Raw genomic sequence first — 19,613 nt, 5'->3', positions numbered from 1 at the left:
TATCATTCTTTGTTTGCCCCCGCCCGGCAATGTTATCTCAGTAATTTTCACTTAAAGACAATTTCGATACGTTGACCTCAAGTTAAAACTATGATCTCCCATGACGGGGAGCCTGACAGCGTTATAACCACAAATTATATAGGGCCCCACAAACAAAAAAATAATAAAATATTTAAAAAAAATCTCACCACCCTAATTTTGTGCCCCCCCCCTCTAATTAGCGGTTAGCCATCGAGAGAGCAAAGAGTACTTCCCGTCAGGACCATTTATGATTATACATAAGTTTTTTTTCTACCATAAACAAATAACATCTCATGAATCAACTGTATTTTTGTTAGTTCATATGTGAAACTCCTAGATTCCTGAACCAATGTGCTTTAAGAGTCGAAAGCATTTGCCCTTATTAATCATCTACAGTAGCATAATGTCCAGTTCACAAGCTCATCATCCAAGATGGCACAATCAATACCCCCCATAAGAAGAAATATAACCTATTTAAAGCATTTTATTAGATGCAGATGATCCAAAGCTTAAAGTATGAAAATTTTATAAAGGAAGTATCCCTTGTGGGAGAATTGGCATCGCATCAAAGAATAAATGTAAATGTGAATTTTCATTTAATAAGGATTAAGCAATCATTTCACATTCTTTTAATGCTTCCTTCTTCCTTGTCAATTGATTTTTAAAAAAAAAAAAAAAAAACCAAAATCAAGTACATTCTAGAGAGGAGAGACCAAGAGGGGAGGAATACGGTGAAGATTCTCTCCACCCAACTTGTCCGTGCCCCCATCCTTCCCGTCTCACAAAGGCCTGACACAGGAGGAGGGAGGATGAGAGCACGAGAAGGTTGGGAGTAGAAGATCTAGACTCGGGGGAATATCCAACAATGGAGAAAAGGAGAGATTCTGTAGCCATAGCCTCAAGGAGAGCATAAATATTTACACCAACCAAAAACAACCGAAAGAGTTCCAACTTCCAAGTATGATCCAAACACTCAACCCCTTCGTCAAGAGCAAGAACACAAAAAAGGAGGACAAATGGGTAACCAATGAGCTTTCCCTGCAGTTTTAGCATCCAAAGACAAAAAGCTCTGGGTTCCCAATTACAAATATGATCCTTTCTTCTCTTTATTTTTTTTCTCCCAGTTTGATAAATATAACCTTTTCATTCCCAAGTAACTGAGATCATTGAGTTTGCAAGGCCAGACTCCTCGAAGGTTAGCATGCTCTCGTAATCCAAAGTATTTGAAGCTCCTGGGATTGCTTGTGTTAACCGAAATGAGCGAGTCTCTGCTTCTTCGAGCTGAGAGTAGCAAAAGGACCACAACAACTGAAAGAAGCAAACAATGTAAGCATGAAACAAACAAATGCAACTCATGATAATACACTTCAAATTCTTTAAGAAACCAAATATGACAGTGATCATAAAAAATCTGATCCCTCGTCTATGGAAGTTCCTGATTTTCGCTCTCATTTGTCATTAACCTTCTGATGAATGCAGCAGATCAAAAGATCATAGACGTATGATATGACATCAGCAATCAAATGCAAACCGTTAGCACAGATTGTGTCCAAAGTTTAGACAGCAAAAGGAAACCTATGGTTAAGGATGGATTGAGAATATTTTCAGATTTTCCAGCCATGGCTGTGCCATATTTCTAGGACAAAAGTATCACATAGGAGAAGACACTTTCTGATATATGTACCTTTATTGGGTCCTTCAAAAGGAAGTTTCTCTGAAGTCTACGACCATCAGGAAGCCGAATTCCAACCCGGCAAAGGAGACTTCTGTCACCTTTGGGTTCTTCAGGAAGAGATGGATATGTAAACTTCTTGTTAGAGCAGGTCTCAGCTTCCTTGTCCGCACTGGCATCATTTGCTGCATTAGTAGAGCTAAGGTTGACAGAATCTTTTTTGCTTTCCAAAGAAGCAGCCAGTGCTAGCTGCAATTCTTCATCTTCCTCATTAGCATCATTTGTGGCTGATGGAGCAACTAAAGGAAGATGCAAAGAAAAATGAATAGAAGTTCTCAGAAGACTTAAAAAGGAAAAAAGAAGAATACTCCTTGTGCCATGAAAGAAGAAATATTTATCAAAAGAACATTAATGCATATTAGGAATTCTGGCAACTTCCAAGATTTCTTAACAGGATCAAAGAAATAATTTCTAAGTAATTGTTAAAGCAACCAAACTTATGCTGCATAGTTTTCACTATTAATTTTTTCCAATGGCCGCAGGCACCAAGAAAATTACAACACCAATCAAATGCTGACTTAGTCATATGACTCATACCTTGTGCCTTGTTGGTAGAAACCTGGGGACTCTCCCGTGGACGTTTATGAGGATGAACTATGTGGTGGTTCTTGGGGCCACTATCCATGAATGGCAGAAGATCCTACACAAAGAACAAGACAAAATTTATAACTAGAGAAGAATAAAGACTATCTCAGAACCTAACCAATTGACAATAAAATTAGAATCAATTTCTGATAATTGTGAATTAGAGATTACAAGTAATCCTGCGTAAGTCAAGGTGTCTAGTATAATTAAATACTTCCTGATAATCAGACATTATGCAAATCATACCTCCAACAAACGGTCTGGATGGACCATTCCATTCCACGACCACATTTTTTGCCCTGTGATGGGATCAATAACCAGAATCACAGGAATGGAGTCCAATTTGTAGTAAGTGCAGACTTTCTTTCCTTCAGTGGTATCATCATATACCTATATTAATAGAATAATCATGAAAACAAATAATGCAGGTAAAAGATAAGCGTATGCATTAAAAATGCAAACAAACATTTCAATTATAGTCTCATCCCTGTGAGAGTATTCCACCATGTATACACAGAACCATTAATCATTCTAAGAAGGATAACAAATGCAAAGTTGGATATAAGGATTATTAAATTTATCCAACAAGAAGAGAGGAAGCAAAATGCGTTTATGGTGTCTGCTTGTGAATGTGATCAAACTTGATTTAAAAATATAAATCATTCTAATGCATATGTGTTCTACTACATAACAGAATTGAACAACTCCACAAACTCAGGAGCAAAACAAACCAACCAAAAAAGGGGGGGGGGGGGGAAGTATAGCACAAACCTGCCAGAAAATAAAGTTGGTCCGTATAGTCTGACCTACGGCTTCATTTGACCATGTGTCCCGATTCAGCTTCACATAGCAATACATTTCCAATGTTAATTTCAAACTCTGAGCACATAAAGAGCTAAAAAATCAATAGAACCACTTAATGGTTTTAAAAGATGATACCATGTGCGAACTGAACTCCTTGGTGGATTGCAAGTTTACCACGAGCCACTTGTCTTGGTCAGAAGCTGTAACCTTTGCCTACAATTGTAGATGGAAATACAATTACCCACTGCAAAGCCATGTGCAACCAGATCCGCAACCATAATATAAAAAAGCCAAAGAGAATGAAGAGTATCTCATTATCCTCACTTTTTTGTGTGAGGAAAAACTGAGAACTCTACATAGCAATGCTTCTTTCTACAGAGTAACCATGAAACATCACTAATCATTTAAGCTCAAACTATTCAGGAATATTCCAAAGATGCACTTAGTCCATCCACTCATTTGCAAAATTTCAGCTCAAAGGGTATTTGGTAATGTTTCTGCTCTGAGACAGGTTTTTCACCCAAGACTTGAGCCATTAGAAGGGGATGGCAAATGTATTCCAAAACCGTTTTTAGAGGCATAGGCAGAGCTAGAAGACAATCGAGAGCTGCAGGTGTTCAATCTCTTCTCTACTTTGTTTGAGCCTTTAATAAAAAAATTTGAGAGCAGGCCTTCTATTTGGAGTTTGGTTTTTCACTGGAAGGAAGAAGGGGGGGGGGGGAGTTTCAAAAATCAATAAAACAACTTTTTCTGGCACAAAAAGAGGCTGGTCTGTTCAATTGGCATATAAACACACCAGTATATACCCAAACAGAAGGTTACATTTTACTGTTTCACTAGCACAGAAGAACACCAAAGACAAAGAAAAAAAACATTACCAAGAAATCTACAGCAGATCAAACATACTGATTTGGTGCGATGGAACTTTTGATTTTGTTGCCAATAATACATGGTGAACCATAAGATGCATAGGACTTCTTTATCCTATCATCAGATGCTAATAGATACTTCAAACCTTGCTTGCAGGGAAGTATCAACTAAAGGGAAACTAGAAGCCGAAACTACCAAGAGATCAAAGATATCGACGGAATATAAACTTCAACAAGGATTAAGAAAAACAATTATACCTTCTCAAAAGGTCCAAGGAACATCAAGGCAAAAGGAGGACGATATAATGAAGCAAGATTATCCTGAGCATTCTCTGTCGAGGATCCAGCCCCCTGATCTGATTCCCAAACACCGGGATGTTTCATCTCTTCACTGAAATTACGAAATGCAACCACCGAACTTGCTTCTTGCGATGGATACCCCATCCTTGACGTTCTGGAGCACAACACAAGTTGTGAGTATTCTAAAATGTGTGAGGGTGAAAAGATATGTCAAGGCAATATAAATTTATAATTCAAAAGACAGATCTCGTGTCATCCCCATATGTACATGCAGAAGCCATCAATCTAATTTCACTGACAAACAATCACGAACACCATTCCTAGCCGTCTTCTTTCAGTCATCTTTTCAGATGTATCAATCTCTTCTCTGTTACTTCAAAACCTTGAGGTTATACAGCTCATGGTACTAAATCTTGGTCAAAACTGAACCAAGTCACTGAATTGTCATCGTTCCAGATCTGGATGATCCGAAATGAAACTAAGGGTTGAAACCCAAGTTTGGACCCTGGGTTTCAATGGAGGCCAAGATCAAAACACAAAACCTAGAAAAGAGATCCAGCATGACAAGGTCTTGGGTCTGTCTGATACCAGGTTCAAAACTGATATCTCAATCCTCGATACAGATGCCACTAGGTTCCAATCATATGATGAATGGTTTCTTCAATTTTCCTCCAACTTAGGAAGCAGCTGGGTTTGAGGCATTGTCAGACCTTTCAATTAGAATCTTCTCTTTATGACTCGCAACTAAATTAAGGCCAGATTTGGATCATATTTCAATTTTGGATTGACTTCATGAAGTAGTCAATAAATAAAGTTTTGGTCAATCTCACATTATATTGGACATATCATAAAATATCTCAAGAATTGAAAAAAAAATGGTAGTTCAATTTTGAGAATACACTATATTTCTTTGGGAAGGGTAGTGACGATGGGGTAGCAGTGGTGGCAGATTAATGGTGGCAGATTAATGGTGGCAGTGGTAACCATGGTAGTGAGACCATCGGGATAAGAATAAGGGCAGTGTTTTATTTTTACTATGACATTGCTGCTGTGGCCACCAATTAAACTGCCCATTATGAAGCAAGAGGGCAATCAAATGACATAAAATTCTGAAACAGCTCCTCAAATATCTGAAATTTTCTATTCCACTTGATATTCACCAATAAGGTCCAAAAATCAGACCAAACCATTTTTGAAAAAGAAATTAACCCCCTGAAATTAATAGAAATCATACCAAAACATCTCTAAATCTATATAAATCCTCTATACCTAAATCTTATCACTATGCAAGGGATGTTGACAGTTGTTTGCTGCTTTTGTCCATAATCTATACGAAAATTTGCTTTCAGTTTCAAAATTCAACAATGCAACTACTAGATATAGACCCAATCACCATCATTCAAACAAATATAAGAAAGACAGGCAGAGAAATACCTGTACAACATAGCATCATCATATAGCACCTCTCTTTTAACTGGAAGAGGAGGCCGTACTTCTTCGCTTCCATCTAGTCCAACATTTTCAATGTTCCCTGCAGGTCCACTGAACCAAGGTACAGAAAGCAAACATTAAAAATAACAAAAATACAAGACATGCTAAAAGAGGTTAACTTTTTAAATAAATGATTTGACTGAGATCCAAGAAAAAAAAGTTCACTTATGGGGCCAATTGAAACAATTGACTGGTAACAAATTAGGGGTAAGCACCATAATTCCTCACTTGCCTAGTTTTTCCTCATTTCATCCATGTAAATATAGATTTTCCTGCGTTACAGGTACCTTCTCACAGACCATCTTTAAAAGCATAAAAATCTACTCTCCTTACCCTAGGCTTTGTTCAGGGAATGAAGAAGCATTTTCCCTGGGTGGAGAGGAGGAAGAGGGTGGCACACCTCCACCATCATTTCCAATATAGAATAACTGAATTGCTTCCTCAAGCTTCCAACTAGTTGCCTGCCCACCAAAGAACCCAGTATGAAGCTCCCAAAATGTCAAATTTTATACGACAACAATGAGGAAAAATTATTAGTAGTAAACAAGAAAGAAAAGAAAGGCTTAGCTTAGTGGTATGATTGCATATGATATTAGCCACATCAGGCCGTTCCTTTAAATATACAACACTTGATCATCAACCATTAAAACATTATTTCATTCGGAGACAAAAACCCTAATTACATGCATAAAAGAAAAGGAAACTACCAATGACTGAATATTATAAAGGGGCAAATCTGCACTTCCAAAGTTCAGGAATATCTTGCATATGCCAATTTTTGCTCTCTATGATAAATCACCAAACTACCATAATGAAGAATCAATGATCACCAATGTTGGATGCCGGTTGATCCACTACTTTGGTCTTTGGTTTGTACTCTATGCAGTGATTGTATTGTAACTTTGGTAATGGACGGATGATGAGGTGGTGAAGCTTGATGAGAAGGAGATTCCTCGAAGCGACTATTTTAGGTTTCTTGGCTCAATCATAAATAAAAAAGATGATATAGAGGGCAATGTTTCCCACATAATTAAAACAGGATGAAGTGGAGAGGTGCTTCTTGGGTCTTGTGTGATCGACATATGCCTTTAAAGCTCAAAGGAAAATTCTAGGACCGTCATACGACCAACTATGATTTATAGTACAAAGCGTCGGGTTGTCAAGAAGCATCATGTAGATAAACTCAATGTAACAGAAATGATGATGCTAAGATGGACGAGCAAAACTAGGAATGATAAGATTAGGGACAATCATACTAGAGCTGGTCTAGGAGCAGCTCCGATAAGTGATAAGCTACAAGAATGTCTTTCGAAGTGGCACAACCAAATTCAACGGAAGCCTATAAATGCCCCTGCATAGAGAAGTGATTTGATCCAAATTGAAGGAATTAGAAGAGCTAGGGGCAGACCTAAGATAACATTAAGAGACTTGGAGGTAGGATCATACCCATCAAACCTGCACTGGAAAGGGAGGTGTAATATTATTAGTGCTTACACTCCCCAAGTTGGCTGGATGAGAATAGGAAGGCTCAATTGTAGGAACACTTGGACGGACTATAACATGTTAATCGAGAAGAAAAGATCATTCTAGGGGGTGATCTAAATGGACGTGCAGTGAGATATCTTAAAGGCTATGAAATTGTTCATGGAGGTGATAGATTTGGTGACCAGAATAAGAAAGGTATCTCAGTTTTAGATTTAGCAATTTCAAATAATCTACCACTGTAAACTACTAATTTGAAAGAGAGGATAAGTTCCTGATCTACATAAGTGTTGCAGATCATACAACAACAACAACAACAACAACAACAATAAGCCTGCCCACAAGGGGGCGGCCATGGACGCCCCCCGGCTTCGGGCCGCGGGGCCTCCTTTCCCCCTTCTCGGCTTGGCCGCTTGCCGGCTAATAATGAAATAAATTTCTTCCTCACTAGAAAGTCTGACAGATTGTTATAAAAGGACCATAAAGTTATTCCAAGGGAGAGCTTGACTATTCAACATAGACTGGCGATCTTAGGTATGTGTTTTATCCCACAAGAACAAAATATCTGATGGCCTTTCCTTCCTAATGTAGGTGGTGAAACTTCAAAGAAGACTCACTGATGGAGCCTCAAGTGAATGAGGGTCAGTTCTTCCAAGATCGTTAGATGATTAACAGCGAATAAACTAGGGTTGACTGAATCACATTACTGTTTAGGGCTAAAACAGAACTCTAAAGTGAAATTGAACTCTCAAATTAAACCTCTGTTCCTGTTTTTTAAAACTGATATGAACTCCCGAGTAGATTCAGTATTTCTAACTTGTTTGTATAACAGATTGCTAACTGGAACTCCTTGATTCTGGAAATTAGGGTTAGTGTTTGCGGACAACTCAGATTGGCCTCAGTTTAGGGTTTTAGAACACCCAGGTGGGATATAACAGGGACTGGTTTAGGGTTAGGATATTAGGGTTCAAGAAGAGAAATTAAGTAAATATGGAGCTAGGGTTTTGAAGGTCTAGGGTTTAGGATTGCTGTTTCAGAATTAGGTTTCTAAGGGTTTTCGGCCAGAAATGGTTAGGTATTAGCTTAGGATCAGGATTTATGAAATCATTTTGAATATTTCAGGTACCTAAAAGCTGGTTGGTTCCTCTAAAAGCTGGAATTGGGTTGGGCCTCTATAAATGTCTGGAATTAGGGTTTAGCGTATCAGTCAATGAGACCAGTGTTTGAGGTCATGGGGGGGGCGCGTAGGAATATGGTTATAAAGGTCTCGGGGTTTAGGATTAGGGTTCTGAGGATCTGGAGCTAGAGTTTTATAGTTTTGAAGATATGATTCTAAGAATCTAGGATTAGGGTTCGGAGATCTAGGGCAGCAAGGAATGAGGGTTCGGAAGGGTGATTAGACCGCAATAGGATCGAGTCACAGTGGGGGTAGAGGGATAATAAATCTGCAACAGGGTAGAATTCTGATGAAGAAATTAGCAGATATAGATTGTAGGGTTTTATGAAGAAAAAGTGGTTGAATGGAGTAGGGTTTTCAAAACAGAAAATTAAAAAAGTGGAAGGTGAATGAAATAGCTGCTGAATATACTTACCTGTAACTCAAGTCTAGTGATGGCTGAGATGGTGATGGAGTAGTGAAGGCATGCTACATGTGCTGCCAAATGAGAATCCTTCAAGAAAAATTCTACTTGCATACTCGATCATATAGAGGTCTCTTACCATTGATGAAATGCACTACTAACACCTTGTTCTTAGGTAGCAACACTCTTTATTAATTGCAGTCTAAATTCTGTGTTCTCTTACATGCTCAGGCCTTCTACTTATAGGCTTACATAAGAAACCTGAGTAAAATTAGGATTTAGAAACTCACTTAAACTAGGAAAATATAAACTAACTGATTTAGACTCTTAACCTAAAATAAAACACAAGAAGGAGACTATTCGCCCTTATATCTTAACTTAGGCAGAATTTACATATTTAGACCATTTAAACTTAATAAACTAACCTATTTTCGTACTTGTCCTAAACACTAAACTTATGGACCCATAGAATAGGTGCACCACATAAACCCACTGAACAAAAGCACAACACTCATATCTATCAACCCTAAGTTGATTTCAACGGGTAATTGGCCAACTTGGCCCCGAGACTGCATTACTCATATAGGTCATTTATTGGAAATGTGGTCAAATAAGGCAAGTGGGAACAAGAGAAGGACACTAATAAGGTATGGAACAAGATGTATATCAGTATATTGGAAAGGTCGGAAACAAGTTCCTAGGGGCATCACAAGGAAAATGTCATTCTGCTAAGAAGATTTGGTGGTGGGGAGATCTAAACAGTCATTAAGACCAAGAAAGCTAGTTTCAATGCATAGCAGATAACCAAGGACGAAGGCCTAGAAAAATATAAATATGCTAAAAATGAAGCTAGAAGAGTCTCGTGATTGCAATGGTGATGGAATATTCGAATTTCCATAACAATCTGAATACTGAGGAGGGAAAACGAATAGCTAAAATGAGGGAAAGGATTAGTAGATATTCAACCATTTATAATGCATTAAAAGTGATGACGGTAGAGTTCTAGTAAGAGATCAGAATATTAGGAAAGATTGAATGGTTATTCTACAACCTACTTAAAGAAACCATCCCAAGTTATAGCTTATTGGAAGAAAGCAGGGATTGACGCCAAACTAGACGTCAGGAATCAACTTTGGCATCAAAAGGTTTTAAGATAAGTAAAATGAAGGAGCATATGAGGTGTAACTTAAGAGACTCCGAGAAATACAATGAGGAGGTGAAGATGCCACAAAATGATCAAATTTAGCTATCTAGGACCAATCATTAGTATCCAAATAATGTCTAAGGGATGAAATTGATACTGCATCTAAGAGTCTTATACGATTGACAGATCCCTTTAACACTTCAAAGCAATTTCCATAAGAAAGTCATGAGAACTATGATGTATGGCACAACAAGTGGGGCAGTTAATAGTGTCATGTAGATAAGCTAAGTTGTTCAGCGACTAGGATGCTAAGATGGATAGTGGCAGAACCATAAGAATAAAATAAGGAATAATCATATTAGAGCCAACCTGGGCGTAGCCCTAGGTCATGATACACTTTGAAAAGACGTCAAAGGAGGCATAGACACATTCAAAAGAAGTCTTTGAATGCTCCAGTTCAGAGAAATGACTTGATTGGGATTAAAGATACTAAAAGAGCTACAAACATGCCTAAAATAACCTTGGGAGAACTACTAAAGAGACACATGCATGGTTTAGGTCTTGCTTCTTCTACGTTGTAAATAGAGCTGATTGGAGGCAAGGACCCACGTGCCCTACCCCAGTCTTTGTATAAGATTGTAGTTGCTATGATCCTTTTCTCCTTCTTTTTCTTTTCCTTTTGCTTTCCTTTTTTATTTAAAACCTTAGGAGAACAAGCGAAGAGAAATATGACAATTTAGGTCTTGTTTCTAGTATGAGAATAAAATAGAGCTACTGGAGAGCAAGGACTCATGTACCCTACACTAGTTAGTTTGTATATGATTGCGTTGTAATCATTGTGTTCCCCTTTTGTTTACATTTTTACAAATTTTTGTCCTAGAAGACTCCATATTGCCAACCCCCTTAAGTTGGCAGAGGCTGAGCTGTTGTCGTTGCAGAGCTCTATTAGATTTATTTATTGTCTGGGCTGTAATTAACTTAAAAATCTTAATAGTATTTTCTAAGTTGATTAATTTTAGGAAGTGTCTATAATTTTATAAGGTGAATCTTTAAAAATACAATTGAGCTTCCCCCATATATATGAATTGAGTATACAATTTGAGATTTGACGTGTGTAGCTGAGAAAGCTTCCTCTTTTCCCTATCTTCTCTGCTTTTCAACCCAGATTGACCCCTTCCTTCCACCTATCAACAAGTAACTTAGTTACTAGTATGTATCTTATTTTTCTTTTGGATGGATCATTTAACACATATAATCAAACTTCATTTAAAATAAATGGAATATACATGTCCGCTTCCTTCTACCTTATGATCTAGTCCCTCCCCCTCCCTTCTTGATGAAGTTCTATTACTTTTCTCTCCCTTACTTCCTTCCACATTGTCTTCCCTTTCTCCCTCTACAGGCTGCTGGAACATACAACTAGCTTTATTCCTTAGTTTGACATGAAATAACCCAGAGCCAGAACTGTGTAGTAACCAATCGTTTTTGTTGTTCCTAATCAACAACTAGAGTTGGCTGCGTCACCTTAACCAACCTATCTCGAATAACCTCATATCATATTGGCAGATGAAAATTTGGTGTTTCATTACTCTCCTAAAACCCTGAAGTTGAATTTGGAGGAAACTCAGGCAACCAGAGGAATGCCAATATGCAAGGAACCTTCAGAAACCATCTGGGAGAAACAAGTCAGGTCTTCTCAAGGCCTATATGCATAAGCAGCCTGTTTATATCAAGAACAGAATACTAACTATACAGGCAGCTGCATTCCACAATAGTTACTTCATGGCGCAAGTCAAGTTTCTTAAAGCCCATCGAAGATTTGAAACCTTTTCTTCCAATTGGTAGGAAAGGATTAATAGTATGTCAGCTGAAGTAGCTAGAGAGTATGCTCAAAGAAAATATCACCCCCATTGCGATTTGGGAACTCACAAAAAATCCTTAATCGAATGGTGCCACTTTACATTCGCTATCAAAGGCACAAACAAAGGAACGATTTTTTTTTCTCTTAATTAAAAAGAGTCGATTCTAGCAATCAAATTCTATTAGTGGCAGCATCGCGATTTGGGAACTCACACAACATCCTTAATTGAATGGTGCCACTTTACATTCGGTATCAAAGGCACAAACAAAGGAAAGATTTTTTTTCTTAATTAAAAAAAGTCGATCCTAACAATCAAATTCTATTCGTGGCAACTATATATAAAATCTTTGACTCTGATTTATTCACTTGTATCACTACTATACTACAATGTTCCCTTCATGAGAAGTGATTTCTAGGCTCAGGGAAATGGAAGCAGCCAGTGGTATTTTCTTTCGGATGATTTACGGGTAGGAGGAACCATTTCACAACAAGATGTAACCGCCTTATCAATGTAGTATAAGCCAGCCATTCAATATGTAGTTTTGGTTGAAACCTTTGAAAGACACCTAATAAGATATACCCTATTATTTCGTCTAGTTTGACAGTGAGTCTAAGAGCAAGGGGAGAATGAAAAAAAGGAGCAGAAAAGAGGGTCTGCTGCCTAACTCATACATGAGGTGTTAAAGCTACTGCTTTAAGTTCCAGAACAAAAAGGTATTCACAAAATTCTCTCGTTAACGATGTAAACAGTTTCAGCTCAAGTTAAGAGTAAAAGAATAATGAAGGATCCATCCGACGTCGGTTCATATCTTGCCTGGGCTAGAGCTGGATCTCAGTAGCTCTCAATGCACCAGAGTCCGATGGTCATCAATTCATAAACACATCCCAAACTGAAAGATCTCACCAAATCAACGACAGAATAAGAAAATTATGCCCTAGCTAATAAAATTTAACAAATACTAATTAAACCATCAACAACTCTAACCAATTCAACTCATCACTATACGTTCTTAATCATTAATGCGATTAATGACGGTTTCATAAGCCATTGAACAACCAATAAGCTAACTTTAAAATACAGCTGAAATCTAGATGACCTGTAAGAACTGCCTTGCAGTCTCGGCCGACTGTCCCACCGCAATCTCGAGGAAAGACGAGACCATACTTTGTTTCTCCGTCGCCGTTAAAACGCTCTCCATCTTCTCCAGCAATAACAAGTTTTTAATCGAAAAATTAACGAGAAAAAACCAGGAACCTGCAAGAGATTTGGGATCTGAACCTGTTCAAAACAATAATTTAATCTAGGGTTCGAAAGATAAAAACCTAGAAGAATAGCTGAGAGGACTTCTCCACGGAGAAGTTTCACAGCTTCGGAACTCGGGAATACTGGGATCGGTTTGAGGTACTTATACTCTGTCCCTCTCGCTCACCTACTTAATTTGGAAGTTGTAAAAAGGTGGTAAGATAACATACGGCAGTAAATCTAAAGGTAACCCTGAGGAAATCTCTCTCCGAATTTGCATTTGTATCTGTTCGCTATAGAGTACGATTCGGATTCGGATTCGGATTGAGATAATTCTTTATCGGATGGGATAATTTCTGAATAAAAATTTTCAAATAAAGTAAAGTATTCAACATTTTTTTCTCTAAGAATGAATGATAATCGGATTCAGAAATCGGTAATAAAAAATTCCAAATTATCCGGTTAGAATAAAGAATTTAATATTTTTCTCTAAAAATTGGTGGATAATCGAATTCAGAAACAGTAATCCGGAACCCAGAAATTAGAAAACGGAAATAAATAAATAAAATGACAATCACCAGTCAATAGTCTGATAGTTTATCGGCAGATTATTATCGGATATCCAATAAAGTTCCGAAATCGAATTTGAATACATTCTCTAAATTTCTACCGGATTTGGATAACAGATTTGCTAATTGGATTCGGATACTGGTGTATCCAAGCCGAACCCGATCCGTCTATAGGTCTAGTCATTTATAAAAAGCCAACACTTCTGAATAGGAGGTTAGAGTTCGAGTATCTTCAAGGCCGAGGCAATGCCCTACTTTATATTTAAATTATATGTAATGTCTATCCTCCATGAAGATATAATCTTTTCATTTTTTTTTTTACGAAGCTGAAAAACTTCATGAACTTGAAAGAAAATACAGACACATCAAAAGAAAGACAGAAATACAAAAGATAAGTGCATGAAAACACAAGATTCGATTCGAACCAAGGAATGGAAATTGACCACATGTCATACATGCAATAGACAAGGTCATCCTGGCTAACAAATGGGTCGAGCCCAAGCCCTTAGAAAAATAGTTGTAATAACCATAAGAACAATTAAGCACAGGGAATACGACATACGTATCCTCCATCAGAAACACCCAAAGAGGCGACATGTTGGTGGACATAGACACGCCACAAAGGCGGAGAGATAACACACCACAAAGGCGGAAATACAGTCCACGAGGGCGAAGCAAAAACACGCTAGAAGGGCGGAAAGAACGCCATGGCGAAAACACACCGACGGCTACCAACAACATGAGACTCTCACAGAGGCAAAACTTCCAGAACCACGGGAGATACTTCCAACTCAGGCATAAAACCTTCAGACCTGTGGAATGCACTACTAGATCTCGCATCTACCTGAACTTTTTTTTTTTTTTTTCTCAAATAACTTGAAACCTTTTCACCGATTGGAGAAAAAGAGGAAAACCAATAGAGACAAGAGAATGAGAAATTGAGTTTTTTTTTTTCCTAAACAGGAACACGGGAGAGAGGCGGAATAGAGGAAGAGAGTCGGAGAAGACCAGAGAGGCGGAGAGAGGGGTGGAGGTGGAGACGACACACAGAGAGGGAGAGAAGAGAGGTGGAGGTGGAGAAGACGCACAAAGAGGCGGAGAGAGGAGGTGAGGAAGCAGAACAGGAGTGAAAAAAATAAAATAAAAAAACTAGAGTAAATGAAACAGAAAGGTGGAGAGAAGGAGAGAGGAAGTAAGGGAGTAGGTCTGAAGGTGTATGGGGTGGAGGTGGACAGACAGAGGCTCTCCACCTCAAAGAGCGGCGACAAGGTTCGGTTTCTTCATAGCAGCGGCGTTAGGGTTTTTTCTTTTCAACTGTACCGTTTCATGAAGATAAAATCTAAATGTGCGTAAGCTGGCTCAGATGAACCTCAGTCCTTAAAAGTAAAAAATCTAAGGAGCGTAAATGTGAATTTGGTTAGTACAATCTTGATAAGTCTTGACCCGTCTTAAAGTTTGGGTTGAAGCCTTGGCCCAAGAGAACCCAGCCCAACCCAAATTTGATTTTTATCTCTATTTTAACGTTGACTAGGTTTTGAATTTGTGTACAAAGAATGGTGTGTTCGTTTCAATCCTTTGGGTTGGTGAACATTTTAGATATTACATTATATTCTAAGGTTTCAAAAATCTTGAAATCATGAACTTTATCACCTTTTCATTATTCTTCTTAATGAAAAGGGGCGTTGATCTTTATAAAGTGAGCCAACTCCTTGAAGTTCTGTTTACAAAATTTTATTCATTTGTTTTGATGGCTATAAAATTTTTGAACATCAAGAATATTTCTAAAACTTAAAGCTTATAGCATGTCACCAAGGATTTGAACAACCCATAATATATGTGAGACTAAATCCAAACGAAAGCATGATTCTAGATTCTTCTCCCTTTTACCAAAAAAAAAAAAAAAAATTCTTCTCCTTATATTTTTGTCTATTATAGATTCTACTAGGAACATTTGCATAAATCTTATTCCAACTCTTTACCAAAAGTTGATCTCATTCCAACTGAAATTGCTGTGTGACAACCTAACAATTTTTGTTGTCTTTTTATTACAATTAAAAAAATAATAATAAATAAAATAAAAACTGAATTTAGTAATAAAAGCGCTGCAAGTGCTGCTGAATTTGTAGGGATTTTAATGCCAACGTGGTATGATCTACCGATTGTTCTTGGATATGAGGTTGAATTTTGAAGCAGAGTTAGAAGTTATAATGCTTGGGTTAGAATGGGCCAAACGGTTGAAGATAGAGAGGTTATGGATTGAGATCTTGGGGGGGAGGTTGGGGGGGCGCCAGGGGAAGCCATGGTGGATATTACAACGATGGAGGGAGCCGAGTGCATATCTTTGGACTATCCATTGGAAGGTTTCGCACTATTACAAGGAAACCAATTTGCTTGCTGACTATCTGGCACGGTCGATAGCAAAAATGGAAACCTCTGAAGTGGATCACCTTTGGCCTCTTTCAATGGCTTTTGAACTGGATTGGAATGCTTTTGGAAGATCTAGACTTCGGTTTAGCTAAAAATTTGGATTGTGGTTTGATTTGTTGGTGGTATGTTGCCATGCCCCAAATCTTTATTTCATTATTCATCAAGAGGGAGTCAGTGAGGTTGGGTGTAGAGAGTGCAACTGTTGTTGTGGCTTGAGTGTTTTGGTTCCCTAATGCAACTTAGATTTGTAAATGTTGTTTTCTTTTTCCTTTTTTTTAATTTCAATGACGTTTTAGTGGAAAAAAAAATATAGATATTATAAATTTTAGATTATTTTACTTTGATTTGATCTGTTATTTTCTTATAAAAAAAAATGTGTGAATTAATTGAATGGACCCAACCATGTATGGACCTAGATTGGCATTGGTTTGAAATGGTCCATGTAAATCCAAAAACGTGTGGATTGGCTCTTCAGTTAAGTAGAGTTTGGAATGATTTGCCTCCTATGTGTATTGTTAATCCTTCTGTTATCTCCTCTAGATTTAATCTACAGGCATTTCAATGAATGTCTATTTGGTCAAAAAAAAAGAAAGATTGATTAGGATTAGAGGTTGCGAAGCATTAGGCTACGTCACAGATTATTAACCAGGTGCTCTCTATTTGTTGCAATTTCATCATTGTAGCAGAACTGATAATTGTATGTTTGATTTTCTTGCCACGGTTATTACCGCTTTAGACTCTCACGTGTTTGGTAGGTGTCATCACATGTATTCGTCTCTAATCCTGCCATTTGTACTCCTAGGCAGTTTTGACTTTCATTTTTTGAATAATGAAAATGCATCCTAATTTCAAATCCCAAAAAAAAGAAGAAAAAAAAAATTACTACTCGAATAGCATCCATCATTTTTTTAGTAAAATAAAAAAAAAAAAATAAACCATGTCTAGTCCCAGGTCCAATAGGTCGACCGGTGGTCGGTCACATTTGTCATAACAACAAATAAATTCCATCATTAGTTACAGAATTTTATCAGGTCGATTTTTGACAATAAAATGGATCATCTATTTTCTCATGGATGAAGGACACCTGTCCATCACTCACATCTAAAGGTTAAAATTAAATTAAAATATGTATACATATATATATATATATTTTAATCTTCTAAATCTTACCTTACCCTTTGGATGTGACTGACGGACTTGTGTCATTCATCCAGAAGAAAATAGATGGTCTATTTCCTTGTAAAAAATAGACGTGGTAAAAATTTCATTAGTCACAGATTGTCGAGGTAGATAATTCCTAGGGCTTTTTAACTTTTAGAAGTTTAACGATGAAAGTGGGTCAAGTTGGGCTTGATCTTCAAAATCCCAGCCCAACTCTAGGCTCTTTGCCAGGCTGGAGTTCAAGTTGGAATCTCTTAGCCCAGGCACATTTTTACAAGGTTAAGCCCATGTCAGCCCAAATTGAGCAAGCTACTGTCCCCAGTAGCAGTCCTTATGTAGGTACAACCTACAAGATCCATTTGCCATTTCGTTTGGGCCAGACTCAAATTGGGCCTCAGCCCAGGCCCACAGACCAGTTGGGCCCAAGGCAGGCTCGGTTTGCTAACCCAACCTTGAACCCCAATTAGAATGTATTAATCTAAAACTTACCCTAGTTGGATTGAAACCTGTGAGACTACAGATGTGGGTGACCAATATAGTTATTCTTATAGTATATCTAATTTGTGATATTTGTATCGCATCTATGTTACGAGTTCAAAGGCTCGAATTGTGTTGGGATCAGGTCCAAAATCTCACCGTATATTTAAATTATATTAAAAAACTATCTTGAGAATGTAGCTGAAATGTGCGTAACCAGGACCGAATGAACCTCATGTAAGTCTCAGTTACCGCCTTACTGACACTATCAATTTATGCCCAGAAACCTTAGAAATCCCTTGTTGAATCTAAAGATCGATTCTAGGGTTCTTGAGCACATACTCAAATCAATTCCAATTGAATCTAGATAAATGGTTTTGCCTGAATCTTGCAAAGTAGAAGTCATTATTCTCTCTAATGGCAATTGAGCAAAGGGAAGAAACAAATTTGTGGCTCATAGGGGGAAAATTGCAAAATATAGAAAAGCAAAGACAAAAAGCCTATGACGAATGACAATTCGACACACACCCTAAAGAGTCTCTTTGGTTCTCATTAGAAGAAGCACCAAAAACAACTTTTTGCTAATCTCTCCTTTGACCATTTTTTTCTTGCCATTCTTCCATTCCTTATCTCTCAAGAACTTGTAGAAACGATTTCTAGGGTTGAGAAAGTTTTCTAAGCTTTGCTCATGTCCTGCGACAAGCTTCGTTAGTGGCCACTTTGAAAAGCATTAAAGCTGCTCCACACGCTCTTATCCTTATTGTATATATGGTTCCATATATTGCACTCGAAAGCTCTGGACACTATTTGTTGAAGGGATTGCATTATCTCGAAGAACTTTGCAAGCTTTGAATTTTTCTTAACTTCTCAAAGTACTTGGCTATGCAAAAAATTGTGAGAACTGGCACTATTTTCTTTTCATTTTTTATTCTTTTCAATTCTCTCACTGGATTTGGTTAAATGTAAGGCTACAACAGGGTCGAATTGGACCGAGCTTTTGCAATCCCAAGTCTAACCCTATATATTATAATCTAAGCCCATTTCTGTCATGACCCTAATTCAGGGCCAAAGGTTATTGTCCCAGAACTAAGCCTTACAAGGTCAAGCCAAACCCATTCCCGCCCTAACTGTCCCTGATTGGGTTGGGTCGAACGAGGTGGCCCTAGCTATGATCCTGATTGGCCCTGTCCCTAACCCTGATTGGCCCTAGTCCTAGCCTTGATTGACCATATCCCTGACCTTGATTAACCCTGTCCCTAGCCTTGATTGGTCCTATATTTCTTGATAAAGTATGTTTTCATTCACAATTATTCGATAAATTAATATCCTTATTCAACAAAAAAAAAAATCCATATTCAAAACCTTGTTAACAAGTAAAGCAACAATAAGTTAGTCTTTCTACTAAAAAAAGTTGAAATAAAAAGATAGTATTTCAGTTAAAAACAAACTATCTGTCCTTGATTTATCTTTTTAAGATACCACATTGAAAGTAAATGAAAATTTCAATATTTTTTTGAACAAAAAATGACTTAGTTGGAACCTCAAGGGGTTCAAATAAAAATTATCCTAAAAAATAATATAAAAAGTAAACTTAATATAGTCTAGTATAATCAAAATGACTGAAAGTCAAAATCAAGATTTATATATAAGGGTTAATATGAAGATTAGAGTAAAAATCAAGGACAAAATCAGGGTGAAGATTAATTACAAAATTAGCGTCAAGATAATGACCAAAATCAGGGTTAGGTTCAAGATTAGGCCAAAATCTTGAGTCCAAGGCCTTTTTAGGCTCAAGGCGAGTAAAGATTGTTAGGGCCAAAATGCATCCTTGATTGAAGAGCAACAGATATCTCAACTAGGGAATAAA

The 19,613-nt window shown here is 37.5% G+C and overlaps 1 protein-coding gene across 1 annotated transcript; it reads right to left on the bottom strand.

The window, feature by feature from the left end:
- Positions 1 to 952: 952 nt before the first annotated feature.
- LOC149000871 (UBX domain-containing protein) lies at positions 953 to 13,269 on the bottom strand. The gene is made up of 10 exons (XM_089139665.1): positions 12,967 to 13,269; positions 6,136 to 6,263; positions 5,746 to 5,853; positions 4,270 to 4,465; positions 3,278 to 3,355; positions 3,110 to 3,178; positions 2,585 to 2,728; positions 2,291 to 2,393; positions 1,706 to 1,992; positions 953 to 1,329 (listed from the first exon to the last, which is right to left on the bottom strand). Exons 1-10 carry the CDS (start codon positions 13,066 to 13,068, stop codon positions 1,165 to 1,167), a joined length of 1,380 nt encoding a protein of 459 aa, XP_088995791.1. The 5' UTR covers positions 13,069 to 13,269; the 3' UTR covers positions 953 to 1,164.
- Positions 13,270 to 19,613: the final 6,344 nt, after the last annotated feature.

Source organism: Hakea prostrata, chromosome 11 (assembly GCF_041222555.1).
Source record: "Hakea prostrata isolate BN-2017 chromosome 11, UWA_Hpros_2, whole genome shotgun sequence".
NCBI classification, from domain to species: Eukaryota; Viridiplantae; Streptophyta; class Magnoliopsida; order Proteales; family Proteaceae; genus Hakea; species Hakea prostrata.
This window is presented reverse-complemented; position numbering and strand designations above follow the sequence as displayed.